At 41.4% G+C, this 21,438-nt stretch overlaps 1 protein-coding gene across 1 annotated transcript in view; it reads left to right on the top strand.

The window, feature by feature from the left end:
- The window catches only part of LOC147678531 (extracellular calcium-sensing receptor-like), an 84,296-nt gene extending 71,208 nt beyond the window's left edge, over positions 1–13,088 (top strand). Inside the window, exons 5-6 of the mRNA XM_086945676.1 lie at positions 11,644–11,767; positions 12,193–13,088. Coding sequence (XP_086801802.1) covers positions 11,644–11,767; positions 12,193–13,088 — 1,020 coding nt within the window. The remainder of the gene's footprint in view (positions 1–11,643; positions 11,768–12,192) is intronic.
- The last annotated feature ends 8,350 nt before the right edge of the window (positions 13,089–21,438 follow it).

Below are 21,438 nucleotides of genomic sequence, written 5' to 3'. Positions count from 1 at the left end.
GCTCTATACTCCTTCCGGAATAAGCCTGAAGGCTGCTGTCCACAGCTACCACTGAGAGAGCTTTCTAAGGTTCTTTAAGACCACCAAAATCACAATAACGTTTGTCTGGATCAGTGCAACGTGTCCACTTTCACAGGTGTACATCATATACTGAGCCAGCCTCTCACACTGTATCTTGCTGAATGTTCTTGTAGCCTGTAATTTGAAATCCTCTCAGGCAGATATGAGAGCCACTTCCTTTTGAAACAATTGTGCTTTGAATCTGCTTAGCTTATTAAAGTCTGCCTTCAAAGTTGGAATGGAAGGCCACAACAGGCTATCGACAAGTCCTTGCGGGGGGGGTGTAGGATGTTATTACAGCATGCAAAAGTTTGAAGACTAATAAAACATGATCTTCCTACACACATTCCACAACAATGTTTCTCGCTAAGCATTAAATAACTGCCATGTTAAAGGATAAGTGGAAATATTGCAGAAGTTGGTATCCCTTTAAAAAAAACAAGCCAAATTCACTACTGAAGCATTACATGTGCTGTGCAAAGTAATGTGCTTGCACACGTGTAAATGCCCGACAGAAGAGTCACATTCTTTTCCAGTAAAGAATACCTCTTTGCCATGCGTTCACAACAACAGGAAAAGGAGAGTGACCATAAATCATGAATGAAGCTGCCTTCCAGGGGCTCATATCAACAGACTGGCAAACGTTTCATGCAGGATGTGAATTGTGAAATGTTGAAATAGGTAAAGATATTACCATGCATATTACCCACACAGCATAAGGTGCTTCGGATATGGAAAATAGTTGTTGTTTTAACTTTTCCAAATGCAACATTGTATAGGTTGATTTTTTATTGCCATCAATTCTTAAGTGCGTGTTAAACTGAAAGTCAAAAACAAGCTACTGGAACTCAGATAACCCAAAGGTATGCGCCCATTCTTAAGGGTTTGAAGTGCCCAGCTAAACTGCATAATAGATCTAAGCTTAGTCTGCCCATGAGACAATGTTGACATGTCACTTTGCATAATATTAGTAACAGATGACACAATGGGCTAGATGTAGGTGGGCTAATACCGGTCGGTAACGTCCGAAAATCGGTAAATTTCCCGTTACCGACCGGTATTTAGCCCTTTGCGAATTCAGTAATTTACCGATTCGTTATTTTAAGTAATCGGTAAAATACCAATCCCTTAATTTAGGGAAACAGTAAATTACTGAATCCTTAAATCCTATGTAGGGAGCACTCAAGTGGGTGCATTTTTGGTTTAAGGATTCGTTATTCACCACCAATTGCAAGTTAGTGGTAAATAACGAATACCTTAAAAAAAGCAATTTTGTGCTTTTTTAAAAGTGCCATGTGGCAGACATACATGCCCTTATGTGCGCCACATGTGCACACATGCACGATTCAGGGGTGCAACAGGGTGTCAATGTGACACCCTACCACTCTTGAATATGCTCCCCCTATTACCGATTCGGTATTTACCGAATCGGTAATAGTGAATGGCTTCCCATTCATTCCTATGGGCCTCCAGGCCCATCTCCAGGCCCATAGGAATGAATGGGAAGGTATTCCTTATTACCGACTCGGTAAATACGGAATCAGTAATAAGGAATATTACCGAATCTGTAAAATTTCCCGATTTTTTACCTACATTCTATTTACCGATTCTTAAATACCGAATCGGTAAAATTCGGTATTTAGGAATCGGTAAATAGAAATTACCTACATCTAGCCCATTGTTATTTAAAATATAAATGTGAGAAGGCAGCGTGTTAATACTATTATGAACAACAGCAAGCACTTTGTCCAAATGATCTTGATCAATTTGTCTTAAACATGCAGCAGCTTCCATTTGTGACAATTTACAAATGTCATTATATGTAGCATACATAACTCTTTTAGATGCAAGCATCTTGCTGCATGTTTAATTGCAACACAAAAGATTATCTTTTAAATTACGCTGTCCAACAGAGGTTGATCCCCTGACGGTGGATCAGTACAAATGACGTCAGCTGCTTAAGACACAGCAGTAAGAACATTACTGCTTGTTGCAGACTCATTCTCCCCATTCCCACAGCCAGGGAGTACCAGCTTTTGTGGTGCTCACTAGCTGCAGAGGAATATCCTGTGTAGTAGCACAGACACCTCATAGCCTACTATTTAGAATCAGCCACATGGTATAATTTGACATGTTTAATGGAGACAAAGCATTTGTCTTTAGACCCAGGAAGCGGTGGCAGGATCAAAGTCATTGTGCCGTAGACGACAAGGACAAGTACTGGTGCTTGGTATGATGGCCCAAATTTAATTTTAGAAGGCACCTGAGGTGCACAAATTTCAGAATCCAACTGTAATGTTCTGATTTCACGTTGGTACTCAAAGAAGAAGACTAGTTCATATGTTTGCTGGAGTTGGCATGACAGAACTTTTGTAGATCCTGTAATCCTGTAAGAAAGAACAACGATTATCTGCATCACCGGTTGCGGCAGCCAACATAATTTCTGGACCGTCAAGTTCTGGAACAAACCTCTTAATACCAAAAAGCACTTCGCATGGGTTCCTCCCACCCATAGATCATTTAGGGAGGTTATTTAGAGCCCTCTGAGCCCCACAGAGATGATGAATTCAACTATGCCCAGTGCCTAATACTGTAGCTGTTAAGGACTGCTTTAAGTCCCGGTTAATTCTTTCCACAACAGAATTGCCATTGGGCACATACGGAAAATATTAATTTACCCATACACCCAGGGATACATGCTCCCCATACCACTGCAGTCAAAATAGCTTGGCTGATGTGGGGTGATACCTTGAAACCTGTCCCTAGATGCTTGTTTCTTTCCAGGGAGAACCTGACCTGACAGTGTAGGCTGTAATGCTTCCATACGGAGCAGGGTCAAGACTGATTTGCAAACGGCTGGGTCTAAACTGGAATGACATGGTGGGCAAATCATTTTTATTTAGGCCCAGATGTCTGTACTGGAACTGAATGTTTGACATTGTTTCAGCATTCCGTCCATCAATTATTCCTTTAGCATTTGTTACCTTAAGTGGGAAGGGTATGCCCAGACATGGGTCCCTTGCTCACCATGCCACTGGAGTCAAGTTAGCCTGAAGGATGAAAGGTGATACCCTGAGTCCCTATATGCTTGCTTACGGTCCAGGAAGGACCTGGCCTGGCAGTTCAGGCTGGACTGTTTCCATCAGGAGGAGGGTCAAGACTGATTTGCATATGGCTGGATCTAAACTGGAATGGAATGGTGTGTAAAACAACAATAGATTCAGGCCCAGATCTCTGAACTGAGGTGAATGTTAGACATTGTTTCAACATTCCATCCATCAACTGTTCTTTTTCCATAGAATCACAGTACACTTTTGACACAATAGGCGAGCTATGGTCTGAGTGGAAGGCTCGGCATGCGTGTGCACAAACAGACTTGCAGGTCTTTAATAACAGTTCAAGCATTAGCCGAATTATGTGGGCAAACCCATAAGAATCAAGAGCAAGGATCAACTGCAACTAAAATAAATTTTAATGCAGGGACCGAAATCAGTGGACCACAAGGCTGGATAGAGATCAACAGGAGTATCTGTGATGGACGAACCACTGTGGAAGCAATATTCTCTTGACAAGTATCACAACACAGGACATATTTTCATTGCCTGTTGATTTATGCCTTGCCACCAATAACATTGCTGTAACAGCAAAATAGTGGCTAGCACACCAAGCAAATCTTCATTCTTGGTTGGGAATCAAACAATCACCCCCCTCAGGAATTGTCAAAAAAGCAGTATTTTGTTCATTCAAGTGATAATAATATTTAAAAGGACAACCCTTAGGTAAAGGGCAGCGATCTTTTATTGCATTAAAGGCAGCCAAGATATCACCATCTATCTTTGTTTTAGGATGAGTAATTACAGCAACAGTACCTGTGGCAACTGCAGATTTGGCTGCTTCATCAGCTAAAGATTCCTATGGCGTGTGCTACCACACGCAGATTACTCAATGTATGTATTACCTGAGTCCTGGGAAACCGGTCTTCGAGATCTTCCACCTTAATCCAAAGCATTTTATGTGTTATTGTGTTACATTTAGAATCTTTAAATCCATTCTGCTGCCAATAATATAGATTGTCAATAAAGGACTGTACACAGTAATACCAATCGCACACTATAAGTGTGAGGAATTCAGGATCCGCATGTTCATGTGTAAGAAGTAAAGATTTCAGTTAAGCCAACTGCGCAGTGCAGTCACCCAATGCCTCTGTACGAGTTATTTGAGGGTGTCATTTACTTTTCACCATTAACCAATAACAGTATAGCATGCCACTGAGTATTGCTGCTTAGAGCCTATAGCAGGTTGAGCTGAGCCATCAGTGTAAATAATATATTTATACTGATCAAGAGGCAAAACAGAAGAGGGCATGGGATAAACATGTTTGTACTGCAGAAATTCTTGTGTCTGTTAAGACGAGTCGAAGACGAATTTTACATCAACAGCTGTTGCAGGATGTTGACAACTGTATCCATCTAGGATTGAGGGCTTTAGCATTTGGAAAGCTAGGCTTTGTGACAGCCTCTAAGGCCAGCACAAGAGTAATGACAATGATGTGTTTCACTTGTGTAAGTAGCTGATCTTTAAGGATAGCCATCTGCACTGCAGTCAGTAATTTTAAAGTGAATGCAAAATGCATCTCTGCATTGGAATATAAAAGCGATTCATAAGCAATAGGTACTGATTAACCTTCATTAAAAGTGAAGTATGTAAATCTAGTTGCACCTTGCAAACTACGGATGATCGGGTTTGTGGTATTGACACGTGTGTACATGACATGTTTCAAGCAAATCAGATTGCAAAGATCTGAGTGTATCTGTGTGTTTCGATGTCCAACATGTAGTGGAAAAATCAGGGCTTATTAAATCATGAAGTTGTTTAATGTCTTCTCCCTAACCTGGTATGTATGCTCTCAAAGAAATTTTAAAAGGGACTGTAAGTTTTTACAGCATGTTTGGAGGTTGCCGTTGTGTACATTTCTCCAAAAAGTGGGGGGAAATGCTCTTTTCCTCATTTGTAAGTTCATATCCTAGAAAAGGGCACTCAGGTAAGCTGTATTAAATTTTTTGAAGTTGAACTTATAGCAAAGTTCAGAAAATCCCAATATTATGGGATCTAATGTGGCCAGGTGAAGATTCAATTTGCAGTCTGTTTGGTAGATATCATCTATGTAGGACAGTGTATCAGGGTCAGTTTCTTGAAGAATCGACATAATGGGTGCAGCAAATAGACCTGGGCTATTAGGAGTTGTCCATATTGCATTTGAAAACCAAGTGTGCTAAAAATAGCACAATCTCAGCTTTCAGGTGCTAGATTGTGGCTGAAACAACCATTGGAAATGTCCAAATTATTTTTTATTTATTATGGACTACACTGTTATTCAATGCCATACTATGTGTGTTTTGTACTGGAAATTTACATGTATGAGTGTTTAAATGTCTGTAGTCAAAGACAATGCAATATGAATGATCCGGTTTTACAACAGGAAAAAGATTATTTATCTGAGAAACACAGGGTCCAAATACCCCCAGGAAGTCTAATTGAGAAAGTGTTTCTTTAGCGGGTGCCTTAGCATGTTGTTTTATGTGACATTGCAGTTGCACTTGCAGGCTGGACCCTAAAGGTATAACATGATACGGAGAATCTTTATCCCAGCCATCATGATTGCGATAGAGTGCAGGTGTTAGTGCAAGAGCTCTCTCTTCTACATCAGCTTGTTTGACATGTTACGGGAAAAGAGTAGAAAATGAAGGAAGTATAACATCCTCTCCTTGGAGAGATGTGAACACAAATGGTGGGGGCCAATCAACCTCCTCCAAGAGGATGTCATAGGAAAAAGTCACATTTTCCCAGAATATTACTTTAATGGTGCATTGTACGTCACCTTCTATTTGAATATATAAATTATGCAATCTGCCTGGAGGGGCTGTATGTCTATCCACATTTTCAACTGTAACAAAAGTATCCGTTTCTCGCACTGCCAGAAACTCCTGGAGATTCTGGCATACTATGGAGACTTCTACCACAATGTCAAGGATAGTCACCACCCAACTCTTGTTCAGGAAGAGGGTTTTCTGTGTCTGTGGCATATTTAGTGCTTACAGTTGCAACTTTTTTTTCTGAAACAGGTCCCTATATTGAGGAGGTACAGCCTACTTCTTTAAAAACTCAATGGCTGGCTTGGCTTCCTTGTCCATACTTAGGGGGTCATTATGATGGCGGACGGACCAGCGTCCGTCCGCCACCCCCGAGGTGGAGGGACCGTCCGCAGGGGCAGCGGGGGTCCCTCCGTGCGAATTAGGATGTGACCGCCAGGGTGGCGGTCACATCCTGTATATTTAACCTTGCGGCGGGTGCTGCTTGAAGCAGCACCCGCCGCAAGGTTAAATATGCATGTTTGACATTTACATGCACAAAGCGGCAGGCAACGCGCGGTGCCTGCCGCTTTGTGCATGTAAATGCTGGGGGGTACTATAGGTACCCCCCATGTGCACCCCCCACCCCCGACACCCTGGGGGCCCGCAACGGGCCCCCATACGCAAAAGACCACATGCTTTAAGCATGTTTCCCCATGCATCCTAATATGGCTGGTGGTGTCTGATAGACACCGCCACCATATTAGAGCTTTTCCGCCGTGGGACCGCGGCGCAAAAGCTGCGGACGGTCTTCCCGACCCCCCTGCCATCCTAATCTGGCAGGGGGGTCTTTTCACTCTCCGCAGCGGTGAATCCGCATCCTCCGGGCCGGCGGTGGCTTCCGCCGGCCCGGAGGATGCGGATTCACCGCAATCCTAATGACCCCCTAGGTTTGCCAAGAGGTGGTTTGGCAGGTCTGGTTCCCAAATGATTGCATCCTAAGGATATATATACATCAGCATTAATTATAGGCAACTAGTATTTTCGGTCTGATGGTGCAAATGATGTGAGCCCCTGGCGTATAACCAGAGATATTGCTTCACCTTTAACATTAGACAAAATAATTGCAGACACAATTAGAAAATTCCCTATTAGTTAAATCCCCAAATCCAGGGCAGCAGCAGCTCCGTGTTCGTTTGGTATCTCTCAAAGTACTTCAAGGAAGTGATGTGGCAGATAGTCTTGACTCTACCAAAATTGTCCCAATTCTCCAGTAGTGGTAACCATCCCATTGGGTAAGCACAAGTCAAAATCCTGTGCTTATCTTGTGACACAGTAAGGGGAAACACAGCTTCGAGTTGATCAAATGTTTGGGTGACCCAAAATGGAATTTCCTCACAATTAGTAGGTCTTTTGCCCATGACTGAATGAACAATTACAGGACTTGGGGTCAGCACTACAGATGTATGTATAAGGCAACCAGACTAGTATATAAATCTTGTGTTTGGTCAAGAGTTTGATTAGCCATATCAGGGTAAGGTGTATAACCTGCAAATAAGTACCAGACAAGCATTGTTAGCACCATGTTGCAGAGATACTGCTCAGGAACAGGACTATGCTTGGACCCATAAATAATCAGCATGTAGGGACTGAGTCACCACACCCAATCAGTAACTACCCCATCAATACCTATGGACCCGAATCTGACTAGCTTATAGCGCCCCACTTACCCTCCTAACCATTCCAGAGAGACAAGTGATTTGGCACACCCAGACACAATACTCCCGACCATCTCAGGGATTGCAGTAGCAGGTCAGCCCCTCTCCTTCTTGTACTCTTACTTGTTCAAAATAAATAGAAAAGAGACATGAAGGAAGCTTACAATATTTATTTAAACTATATGCAATAGCTGCACCACAATTAAAAAGTATAATCAGGTCAGTAATGTCATTAGCATGGTTAAAAGACCATATACAAGAAAAAGTTCTGTCATATTAGCTGACGGATTTGCCTAAACACACCCTCCCTACTCAAGCTAAGTGATTATAGATTATAGATTTCTGGGTTTAGTGGCAGACCCCATACCTTAGCATACACAGATAGTTATTCTACATCTCAGTCGTTATCACCATCTCATCTCAGGACCTTTGTTCTGTGTGCAAGTTTTCTGCTTAGTGAAAAAACAGAACAGCACATCGCGGGTTATATGAGAAAACATTGCTTTATTATGTGTAGGTGCTAGTGTCTGACCAACAAGGAGCAGTATTGTTCGACCTTGCCTAAGCTGTTCAGACTAAATCCTAGGAAAAGAGCAAAATATAAAACATGTGCTGACTATGTAAGAAAAAAGGTGAACAACCTTTACAACGAAAATTTTACAACGCACTACCATTACGACGCAACCATTACAACGCAAACCATTACAACGCATTGCGCTGGGGGGCGCTCTAGGATAGGGAATACGTTTAAATTACTATCCAACACCTTCCCTAGTGTCCACGGGGACTGGAGTTGGAATAGTAAATTAAATTATTCACTATCCAGCACCCCAAAGCGCTATGCGTTGTAAAGGTTTGCGAGGTAAAAACCGCGTTGTAAAGGCATGCGTGGTAAAAGCATGCTTTGTAACATCATACATCCAAGAAAAAACAATGTGGCACAAAAAAAAGTGATATTTGGTAATGTGTACAATGCAAAAGCGGCCTACAACATGCATAGTTAGGCTAACATAGGGCAAACAACAACGGGCTATATAGAAAACACATGACATGGGCTGGATCCTCTCTCTCCTCATCTTCTGTTTGTGCTCTCTCCTCCTCATTGTCATTCCCTTTATCCTTTTCTGAGATTGCCTGCCACCTCTACACTTCCTCTTAGGCTCTGAGCGCTGCCTGGAGATCCAGCTTGGTAACCCTCTTGTCTGCTTCCAGTGCCTTCTTTTGCAGAGTTTCAGTAGGTCAGCCCTGCTGACATTTTCAAAGTTGCATGGCTCCATCTCCATGGTGCAAAAAGGAAGGGGGGAACTTAAATTCAGAAAAGGGAGAAAATAGCCAATGGAATAATTAAAGAAGAACTTTAAAAAGGGTCACTTTAATGTTAAAATAGTTGTCTCGGATAAGTGGTGCAGGTCCAATGGTAGCATTTAATGTATAGGCCCTGAGTATACGGTATACTCTGTACAAGGGACTTACATGTAAATTAAATATGCCATATTTACTATATTCTTCTTTTACATACCCTACCAGAAATTACAGGACATGCATTATTACTTCAGCCATTATTACTGGATGCAGCAATACTATGTCTGCAACTGGTGACCAATCCTTCCAGTTGTACCTATGGAACTTTGTGTCTGTTGGAATGAAGTGGATTGCCAGTGCAGTTTGTCTCATTTCCATCTGTAATTCTCCAGTCCATGGAACCCTAAGAGAATCAACTTGTGATCCACTACTAATACAGGGACCCACATTTCACACATACCCCCCGGTATTTTTACAGGTGTGGTATTAGCTGACCTTAAGGTCTGGGTAATTAATAGGCCCAATATTCTACATAAGTAATATCTCTACCCTATGCTAACACATCCAAACAATCTCTATTTGTATTGGGACCTTTTACATATTAAATTAATGAGCATTAAGACATGACTGTACTTTCCTGTTTACTACTCCCACTATCTGACCCATACATGTATGAGTTGGTGTCATCAGAACTATTCTGACACACTGGTGTCTATTCCCACTTTTCAAAAGCATGTATTTAATTTCTCTCACCTGCTTTCATCGGATTGACTAAAGCCTCCTTTGGTTGATGTTGCTGCTGTTAAACTATGTATGTATGTATGTATGTATGTATGTATGCATGTTTGTTTGTATTTGCATTTTTATTACAGCTCTGTACAGTGTGAAAGAAAAAAGATAATGTCCACAAGGGATTGGAGAGGTAGTTGGACTCTGATACCAGAGCTGGACTGCTTCTGCATTGTGATGTGGTGTTCTCCAAAGAGGTGCATCTTGAGCTTTTTTCTGAATTGGAGCATGGTGGGAACAGTCCTGATAAAGGCAAGAATTGAATTCAAGAAAAAAAAGTAAGTGTATATAAAGAAAAGTCCTGTTGCCTTTCGCTACCTTTTTTCACTGCCTCCAGTCTGATGGTGTCCTAACTGCAGGTATTTCAAGAGCCACTAGATGTGATGAGCTTTTCAAACAGATATCCAAGATTACTGGTCAGGAATGGGTTTATATGATAGTATCTCTTCTGTCTCTGGATGATGTTGGCTGCAAAGGGTAGTATACACTTAAATCAGGCCAATGTAGTGAATGGGATAACTGGAACACGTTGTTGCCACCATCCAGATGGGAGAGGTATAAGGGTTTGAACAGCAGTTGTGAAGTAGGTTTCCTGTAGGAACAGATTCATATTCATTAGTAGAAAGAACTGGCACCAGGCCTTGTTTGTTTTCTTGGCATTTTGTTCCTTCAGGATAAAGATGGTGTCAAGAGTGGCTCCAAGTGGTTCCTGGCATGTAAGAGGAATTTTTGTCTGAGTGAGGGTGAGCTTCACATAGTTGATCGACATCCAGGGATCAGTGGGGTGCAGACAGTATTTGAGGTGTGGGATTGCTGAAGGGGAAGAAACTTTAAAGTAGAGCCATTTATCATTGAAATATTGATGAATATGTATGCTATTTTCAAGGGGCTCTATCTGCATGTTGAAAATAATGGTTGGCATGATGAAAACCTGATGGAAATCTGGGACTTGAAGGTGCCCATGTAAGTAAACTGGTCTGGAATGGATAGGTAAGATGAGAAGCACTGAGGAATGTTTCCAGTGAATTCCAATCAAGACTACAGTGTGTGGAGGAAGCTGGGATGGTCAACTCTCAAAATTAGCTCAAAGGTCCAGCAAAAGGAGGCAGGGGCATCATCTATGATGTGTAAGGTAGCCGTCCACATGCTGCAGTCTGATCAGATGCTTGACTGGTATCATGAAGAATTGGATGGTGATGTTGTGAGTTTGGAGTTGTGTAATCTATTTTTAGCAATCTTTTAGATGATGGTAAATGAGTGATGGGCCAGTATCTGGCAAGGTCATCAGAGTCTAGTGTAGGTTTCATCAATATTGGAAAAACTGGCCAGTTTTTAGGCTTTTGGGACGATGCCTTGCATGAAGAAAGCATAGGGAATGGTCAATATGAGTGATAGAGCTTCTACTAAAAGGGCTTTGATGAAGAACATGGGTAAGACATCATTTTCCTAAGATGTGGATTTGAGGAAAATCAGTATATCTCAAGATCTGCGGTAGATAAGGCCTTGAATGATGCCTATTATGGGATTCTGCCTGAAGGGGTGGGTCTAAGAGAAGAAGCATGCCTGTGGTTGTAGATGTGCCCATGGTTTTTCTGTATGTTCATTTGGGGGATGCAGCTACATCTGAAAGTAATTCTCTAAATTAATCAGCCTGCCCGCTTACAGATGGCTCATCCTTTCATCAATGAGATGGCTTGCACATGAGTACATTTTGAAATAAAAATCCTTCTCACTAGTTCCTTATATCTTGTCTACAATTGCATTTTTTGTAAGATATGAAAGAGTGAACTAATTCCCCAATTTTCCAAAGATTTCAGCTTTATACATTTGATACAGCATGTGCTACTCTCTAAAAAGGACTGGATTTGTATGCAAATCTTTTGGGATCATTTGTGAGTAACAATCACCCTTTTTTTTACACTCAGATCCCTATCTCAGTCTGTAGTCCCAGTTGCCTCTCTGGATTTTGGAAAGCTGCTAAAGAAGGAGAGCCTAGCTGCTGCTTCCAATGTGTCCCATGTCCGTTTGGAGAAACATCTAACCAAACAGGTGAGTGGATTGGCACTAGCCGAATTCACAGTGATCAAATAAACCCCTCTAGTACCTCTAGCGGACTTCTTTCTTCTTCCACATGCTTGCTCAAAAGGTTCCACAGTAACTGTGGCCAGGAAACCATCTATTGATTATGTATATAAGGTCCACCGACATATAAGACCCAACCTGTGATTTCCACAAGTTATTTCTTGCACTACATTATGTATGGGACTCAGATTGCAATAACCTGCTTTCGAGTGACATCAGTAAGGCCTGCCCATCTGCCTTATTATTGGGGTTGATCTTGTAAGCTGTTAGCTATCCTCAAGTAGAGGCAACAAATGGCACGTGGAATATCAGTCCTTACTTATGAATGGCTTGATGCAGCAATGGCATCATAGTTTTTAATCATATTTAACATGGTGCTGGTTTTGTTTCAGATTCAGTTGGGTGCTCCAGCTGTCCATGGGACATGTGGCCTAATGAAAGACAAGATCAGTGCATACCTAAAAACATTGATTTCTTATCCTATGAAGACACTTTGGGACTCATCTTAACAGTCTTCAGTATTACCCTCTCCATTGTTCCTTCTGCCGTCTTGGCACTGTTCAACAGATATCGTGACACACCAGTTGTCAAAGCCAACAACCGATTTCTCAGCTACATTCTCCTCCTGGCACTTTCCCTATGCTTTCTCTCTTCATTGGCTTTCTTGGGATTTCCCAGTCATGAGAAGTGCCTTGTTCGTCAAGCTGCTTTTGGAATCATCTTTTCTCTTTGTGTCTCATGTGTTCTTGCAAAAACCATCATCGTGGTCATCGCCTTTAAGGCCATTAATCCCAACAATAGGGGAAAGAGATGGGTTGGACCTTGGCTGTCTTATGTGGTTGTCATTATCTGTACACTTATTCAGATTTTCCAAAGCATTGTTTGGCTGGTAATCTCGCCACCTTATTCTCAATTTAATATCTACACTCAGCCTGGACAGATAATTGTTGAATGCAATGAGGGTTCTACTATTGCGTTCTGGTGCATGCTCGGCTATCTTGGGTTATTGGCCTCCATCAGTTTCATAGTAGCCTTCCTTTCCAGAAAACTACCTGACAGCTTCAATGAAGCCAAATTCATCACATTTAGTATGCTTGCTTTTCTAAGTGTATGGCTCTCTTTTATTCCAGCCTATCTGAGCACCAAGGGGAAGTATATGGTGGCCATGGAGATCTTTGCAATATTATCTTCTAGCTCAGCACTACTCTTTTGCATATTTTTCCCAAAGTGTTATATCATAATTCTAAGGCCTGAGATGAATACCAAAGAATTTTTAAGGGGCCGGTGAAGAACCATATCCACAGTGTCAAGTTGGTTCATATTGTCATAGATCATAACTTTACATGAATGATGTACTTGTGTTTCTTTCTCTTAATACATGTAACTGCTTATTTGATCATATTTTTAAGGCAACTTTCTTTTTAAGAAATTTTACAATGGTGACATGCTCTTTCTTTTATTTTGCCAACAAGAAATATTGGATCCAGGCACACAATAACATGTGTATTTGTAAAGTGCACGGTCACCCCTAACAGGGTATCTTGGCGCAGAATAACAGATGTTTATTGTTACCCAACTCAATAGTACTCATTTTATTGACCTGATTAATGAAAGGCTGAGTGGAACCGCCAGGATTTGAACCTGTAACAATGAGGTTGAAAAAGGCCCCTGTAGCGGATGCATTAGTCAACTGAACCACCAGACCTGGTTGCAATGCAGCCAATACTGTTGCTCTCTTAGATTCTACCCTCAGTGAGAGAGGAAAGCACAGATCTCAAGAAGAGAGGGTTAGTGAAATTGCTATTTTTTCTGTTTTCAGTGAAATTGAATGATGAACCATTTACACACTGATCACACATTACAGCTGTTAGCACACTCAGGCACTCATTATGAGTAGCCCTGTAAATGGGCCTGATTACTGCCCACCATCATTACTGATATTGGGGAAGCCAGTAACTCTTGGGGTGGGAAAAATTCAGATCATTACGAGTTGCACTGTGAGAGGTCACTATAAAATAAGAAATTACTGGGGAGCAAGTGATTTTTGATCCAATCCCCTCAGTAACTCCTCTTTTTGGGCATTACTTTCACCCGGAGGTAGGGTGAAAGCTAAGATATCCACGGTGTGACTGCATTTCTCACAATTCCAGTGGGGCCAGTAACTGCTGTTACTGGCCCATCGGAATTAAGAGACAACTCACAATGAGAGTCTGAGAAGCTGTGCAGTAAAAAGAAAATAGGTAACAATTTAACAACATGCTATATCTCCTAATCTCTTAAATAGTTATTTCTGTTTGTTACTAATATAATGTAGTACACTATTCCCATGATAAGGATGCAATATACATGTAAATTATATAAATACATATGTCAGTTTCATGTAGAACAAACTTTAGATAATGCAGGAAGTTTTTACCCAGAACTCTGAAAACACCAGTTTAAGAGAGAAAATCTTTCAGAGGTTTGATTTAAGGATTGTGTGGGATCACAAAGACAGTCATGTTTTGCTGCTTGCAATGAATGTCACTAGATTTGCAAATATGTGATGTAACCAGTTTCAATGTTGAGTCAGTAGGTGTTTTGGTTCCCCTAATGATTGTTTTTGCTGCTCAGTCTATGCATATTATGAATCTCTGTTTATTGATATAAAGATAAATCATTATCATGTTCAACAGTCATGTGTTTTCACTTCCTGTAGTGCATGTAATAGGTTCAACAAGATATGATGGCAATTTTACTACTAAAGATTTGATTAAAAAAAATTCTAAGATCTTCCAATAATAGTCTGGACTTTCTCATCAAGTGTTCTTTTCCTTGGAAGAGTTGACTAAAGGGAGAGTTACTCTTTACAATGTGAGTAATATTATACAATATGCTGTATAGGGACGTGAAGATTACACAGGAAATATGGCTGCTTGTTTGTCAATTGTTGCACTGAATATTATTGTGAGAGCATTAATAGTAACTTTGATGACAGAAGAAGCAATCACACAAATGTTAAATACCTATTTTCAATGTGCAATAAACTATTAAAACTATGGTGTTGGGAACAAATGACCTACTTTCTGCTCTAGGAATGCAGATGTAGATTACTGGATAGAGTGATTGTGGGCCCCTGGTCACAGCTGTTGGCCCACAACTTTGAGGTCACTCTTTACTGTGGGGCAGGCAGTGATGGTGCACAATGCCCTGGCCTCACCTGGGTTCCCTAATTTCAGGGCCTTGGGGGAAACCCTAGGAGTGGAAGATTGAAAGGCGTGGCCTTGAAATCCTTGTGGTACCGAAAAAAGTTGGTCCTGGACTTATTTATATAACAACAGAATATAAGAGTATTCGTAATTAGAATCCAAATTATTGCATGCATATAGCCAGCAAAAAGGTATCCAATACAGACAGAGTCCTCAGATGTGCACCGACATAAAAAACAGCATTGATACCTAATGCTTTTGAAGAACATTTCTGTTTTTTATTTGTATTCACAAATAGATTCCAAAATTGGTAAATACCATTCTCAGTAATAGTTTGAGGATTGCTCCAAATGGAGGGGCGTGCAAAAAGTAGTGCTCATGTGTGCAACAGATGAAATAAGGGAAGGAAGGAATCAGAGTGAAGGTAATACAAAATACAAAGCATTGCAATTATTCCAAAAGGTAACTGGTTATAAATAGCAACAAAACCAGTTATACACGGCCTGTCCACCATTTGTCATTTTCTATATAGGCATCTTCTGATGATTTCGAAAAACAGAGAGATATCATCTTAGGGTAGGGCGGGATAACGCTGGCATGTGTTGCAGGCCTACTTTGTAGGGTATGCCCAGACGTGGGTCCCTTGCTCACTTTCCCACTGGATTTAAGCTAGCCTGGCTGATGAGGGCTGTTAGCCTGAAACCGGTCCCAGGATGCTTGTTTCCGGTCCAGGGAAGACATGGCCCGACAGTTTGGGCAGGACTGTTCCCATGAGGCACAGGGTCAAGACTGATTTCCATATAGCTGTGTCTGAGCCAGGGTAGCAAAGTGAGCTAAAGAACGATGATGGATTCAACCCAGATCTTTGACTGGGGGTGAGTGTCTGAAAAGTTTCAGCACTCCATCCATCATCTCCTTGTGTTTGCTTAATTCACTTATCTGACAATGCCTCAGTTAACATTGAAATAGAGAAACATCACAAGCATAACCACAGAGACCCAGGTATGAGAGGGGAGCTGTCTACTCAAATCACTTTAGCGTACTTACATTTTTTTAAATGAGGAGGTTACTCAGTGTAACCTGTGGGATGCACTCAAGACTTCCCTTAGAGGGAGTTGTATTGGGTTAACAGCAGAGGTCTAAAAATGTAGAAGCCAGCACAAAGATCAAATGGAATAAAGAGCAACATCCTCTTGAATGAATGAATGAGGTAGCACTTGTAGAGCGCCTGGTTACCCGAAGGCATCCCAGCGCTGAAAGTTACGCAAATACCCGATTCAAGACATATCAGGGGAGGAGGAAGGTTTTTAGCTGTTTACAGAAGTTCATGTGGTTTAATTAAGAATGGATGTGGAGGGGAATGTGATTCAAAGTTTTGGCAACGTTATACAGGCTACCGCCACTTTTCATTTGTTTAATTTTTGGAACTGTCATCAGATGTTTACTTTCTGATCTTAAAGCTCTTTAGGGCTGGTAGGGATGAATCATCGCCTTAATCATAGGGGATCCTTTTCCAGAAAGTGCTTTATGTGCAATGCACATAGCCTTAAACTGGATCCTCTACTGGATTGGAAGCCAATGCAGAGAGGTCAGAGCAGGTATGGCTGAGAGCTGTTTCAGGATATTTAGGAGCAACCGGGCTGCACAATTTTGAACTGTCTGTAGTATTTTGGTTTTGAGAAGTGGGGCTCCTAGGTAAAGGGCGTTATCATAATCAAGTTTTGTCACAATCAGTGCTTGTACGACCAGCCTTCTGGCCAAGAAAGGTAATAAGGGAAGGATTTTCCTGAGGATCCTCAAAAGGCCATAACAGGTGGCTGCTACTTTCCGAGCTTGTTCCTTAAAATCCAGGTTAGAGTCAAGCATGACTCCTACGCTTTTTATGTGCTTTTTTGGGGCAGGAGGGCCTAGACAGGTATCTATATTGAGGGGAGCAGCCTTGCCAAGAAGCATAATCTCAGTTTCTGTCCCATTAAGCTTCAAATATGAGGTGTTCATCCATCTGGCCACTTTTTCTAGGCAGGAGGTTAGGGCCGGTCCAGAGTTGTCATTTTTATTCAGGGAGACGACTAACTGAGTGTCGTCCGCATACATACGGATCTGCACCACAAACGGAATGACTATATGCGCCAGGGAGCTCAAGTAAACGTCAAATAAGGTGGGACTTAATGAAGATCCCTGACGAACTCCACATATGAGAGGCACTTGTTTGGACATGGTTTCATCCTCAAAGACAGAGAAGACTCTGTTTTCTAAAAAGGACTGCAACCATTTAAGTGCCATTCCTGTCACTCCTACATCTTTGAGTCTGCTAATTCGGAGCGAGTGGTTGACTGTGTTGAAGGCTGTGCTCAGGTCTACTTAAATAATTACCGCACAGCCTCCGCTATCAAGGATTTTTCTGGTTTCCTCCACTACCGACAGGAGAGTGGTCTTGGTACCCTGCTGTGATATGAAACCTGTCTGTGAGGGATAAAGCAGGTTGTTATTTTCCAGGAAACCCGAAAGGGATGAGTTCACATGCTTCTCAGCAATTTTACTTATACCTGGCAGTAAAGATATAGGTCAGTAGTTTGTTCAGTCTTCCGGGTCCAGATTCGTTTTTTTTAACAGAGACTTGACCATCGCCTTTTTCGACAGTGGAGGCACAATTCCTGTGAGAAGGGAGGCATTAATCAGATCTTATATGATTGGAGAGATGGTCTTACTAATCTTACGAAGAATGGTGGGCAGAGCTGGATCTATTGGTGAGCTAGATGATTCAAGATCTTTTTTAAGGAGGTTTGGTCCAAAGGGGGAAATTCCTCCATTAGCTCCTGTTCCTTTATTGAATCAGTTGAAGGTACCAACTGCAGATATCTTTCCAAAGGGAAGGACGTATCGATGGTTTGTATATTAGCAGAGAAAAATTCTGCTAACCGGTTACATCGGAGTTGAGGATTATCTGCAGTCTGTAAAGGGGCCAGCGGGGTCAAGAGTGATTTTGCAATAAGGACAATGTTGCGCGGGGAGTTTACAGCAGATGTAATTCTGTCTTGATAATAGCAGCTTTGCGCAGATTTTATTTCTGACTTATAGTGTTTTATAGCTTCTCTATATTTAACTTTATTGCCGAGTGAGACGTTTTTTCTCCACTTTCTTTCTGATATTTTGCACTTTTGTTTAAGTTTCCAGAGTCCGGGGGAGTACCAAGGGTTTCTGTTAGTTCCAATTTTTATATGTATCTCTTTTTTGGGAAGGATTGTGTTAAGCTCGGACTCTAATCAACCACTAAATATATCCTTTGCGATAATGGGATTTGGGTAGAGTTTTGGCCGTGTGGTTTCCAAATTTGTCTCCCATGAGTCCCACGGACGTTTAGACCAGGTACGGATGAGCTTTTTAGTTTTCATCGCAGGTGGACTTATTTCCCCCATAACCCAAGTAAATGGGAGCAGGAAATGGTCAGACCATGGCAGTGGAGTAGGTTGGGAGGTAACCAAAGTTTGAATGTTTGAAAAAATAGGGCCCAGTAAGTGGATTTTTTTGTATGTTGGGCCTAGAACTTTTTGATTAAGCTGGAAGGCCGCTAATCCTTCAACAAGGTCTGATATTTAGGGGAGTTGAGCATTATCAAAATGCATATTAAAGTCTCCCAATACAGTAAAATTGGACAGGGCATTTGCAAAGTTGGCTACAATCTCTGGCATGGACTGACAGAATTGGCCATTAGGGCCTCCGGGACGACATATTAGGATACCCGACAGGGTAAAAACATGAGATACCTAGATGGAAAACAAGATACGATGCGTCTTCTCCGGTTTGTTTCAGTGCTCAGGGGACAATTGAGAGACCTAGATACATCCTTCCTTCAGTTACACAACACATACTATGTGTAGGCGAATAGAAGTGGTGCATACTTAGTGAAAAATCTCAGGCATAAACAGGAGAGAGGTTATGTCAAAGTGGTCCTTTTGGTTTCTAGGTCACTGCCACCAGATAGTCTGAAAGGTAATGGGATTTTTTTTATGCCAAACTCTACACCTTAGATGCTTTATCATAGGGGCCACAGCAGTAATATATAAAGGAAGACCACCTACCAAAGCTCTGACAGGAGCAGTGAGAGTCTATTGACTCTCCAATTATTGAGGACGAGGTAAACATACCAATAAAGTAATTTGAAATCAATAAAGCTCCTGCCCATGACTGGTTTACTGGCAGATTTTATAAAACCTTTACACTTTTCTTGATTCCACATCTTGCTAAGTTGTTAAAAAATTATTTGCAGGGATGAAGTGGTACCCCTATGTGAGTGAATACATCCTTTATTTGGTTTTTCTTTAACTATAAAGTACTGTACATAAAAAATAAATCTTAGTCATTTTATAAAATATGCTGCTTACCAAAGTTAAAATGTTTACCAAAACCCTAAAATATTTTACATTTGCCTCCATCTGCTTTTCCTTAATATAAAATCACACAGTGCTTGTTTCTAATTGACTCTTTCCTTTATAGTTCATAAAAGCTTTCCCTTTGTATAACCCTTTACTGTTGTGAGTATGCCTTTTGGAGGAGATTGCTTATTCGTGTGAGGAATTTTACCAACGACAGATCGAAATGTTGGATGAGCCCTCTATCCAGAGGATAATGGCTTGCCTACAGGTGCGAATGTTTAATTAGATAGAAATTGGGTTAAGAAATGTCTTTTCTAAGTTCTTGACTGTGGGGCATACACACATCAAGTGACTAATGGACTCTGTTCTGTAACCACATAGACAGTAGTTTGTGTTGTGCTGTGCGCCTTTCCATGTTGGCAGCAAGTCCTTTGAATCACGGGCTCATAAGTGGTAGTGTACAAAACTCTTTTTTATTGCTAGATGGAAATGCGCTGATAAATAGCTTTGCGGCTTCAAGTAAGTATAGGAGTTTATCACTGTCCATGCGTGTCGCCGCTTGGCCGGGATGTTTTTGTCTTCCAGACAGGACAGTTTCTTTGCTGTAGCATTCCATATCCTTATAGATGCAGCTTTGACTGCCTTTCCGGTCCATGAATCATGGACGCTTAGTTCCCCATAGGTTTTTCCAGATGGGCGCCCCATGAATTAGATTGCTTTTGCTCCATCCGTGCCGTAATTTCTGCCCAACATAAGTTGTTTAATGATCCGTTTTCTGAGGCTCGAAAATTCCACCATAATTTTACAAAGGAGTTCATACTTTGATATTACTGATTCTGAAGAACAAATTCCAAACAGACCTGGGCTGGAGATGCTGGACTAAGAAGTCCAAAAGCAGCCTTATACACCTTGGTCTGGAGCTCATTCACTATTTATATTTCCTCCCCACACCATATCTCCAAGCTGTATGTCACAGAAGGTAATATCTGAGCTGCCATCACTTTCAGCACGTGACTGTAAGAAGGGCAGCTCAGTTTCTTTTATAGAATGGTGTGTGTGAAGGTTAGTGATGCGCTTTGGTCAGTTAATGACATATGTCGCCCCAACATTATTCCCAAGTACTTATAAGAGCCTGTAGATTCTAGTTGTTCCCCTTTAACATACCATTTGTAGTTGCTGGACGTCCAGTCCACTAGATGTACCACTTTTGTTTTCTTTCTATTCCAATCCGACCCTTCCCATTCTATATCATTTGTCAGGTTATTCATGACTCTTTGCAAGCCGATCAGAGTTTGGCTCAAAACCACAATGTCATCTGCATATTGAAGCATGACATTGGCTTGTTTGCCAGTTTTGGCGGATTGCTCTTGCTCTTTGTGAAGTAGTTCTTTATGTATCCAAGATACAAATTAAATAAACTTGGTGCCAACACGCAGCCTTGTTTCAGTCCATGTCTAATGCTTGTCTTGGCTGACACTCTGCTGTCGTCTCAGAGTTTCACCTGGGCCCACGTGTCACTATATAGTGCTATTATGGCATCCAGTACATTTTGTGGTAGTCCCCATACTTTCAATTTTGCCCAGAGCCTATCTCGCGGAACTCTATCAAACGCAGTTTTCAATCTATAAAACATGTGAACAACCTGGATTTTCTTCTCCTTGTTTTTACTGTCAAGTTGGTTGCTGTGCCCATACCAGGCCTGAATACTGTTTGGAATTTTAGAATCACGTGTTTCTCCTCAAACCATGAATAGATATGACCTAAAATGCAGAATGCGTGTAATTTTGTGTCTACGTCGCTCAGAGATATCATTCTATAATTTTCTGGCAGTGTGTGGCTTCTGTTTTCATATATTGGGTGGAATATGTTCCCTTTCCAAGAGTTTGGTATCCTGTTCTTGCTATATATATGATTGAAGAGAGGCATAACATACTCAGCCCATTAGCTTGGTGCTTGTTAAAATAAAGCGTTAGAGAAACCATTCGGCCTGGCTGTTCCTTCCGCCTTTAGTGTTTTTATTAATCCTTTTATTTGTTTTGCATCAGTTAGCTCTTTGGGTCCATAAATGTTTAATTCC

This window comes from Lissotriton vulgaris, chromosome 12, assembly GCF_964263255.1.
Source record: "Lissotriton vulgaris chromosome 12, aLisVul1.2, whole genome shotgun sequence".
Classification (NCBI taxonomy): Eukaryota; Metazoa; Chordata; class Amphibia; order Caudata; family Salamandridae; genus Lissotriton; species Lissotriton vulgaris.
Note: the sequence above shows the minus strand (reverse complement) of the source record. Positions and strands in the feature narration are given on the sequence as shown.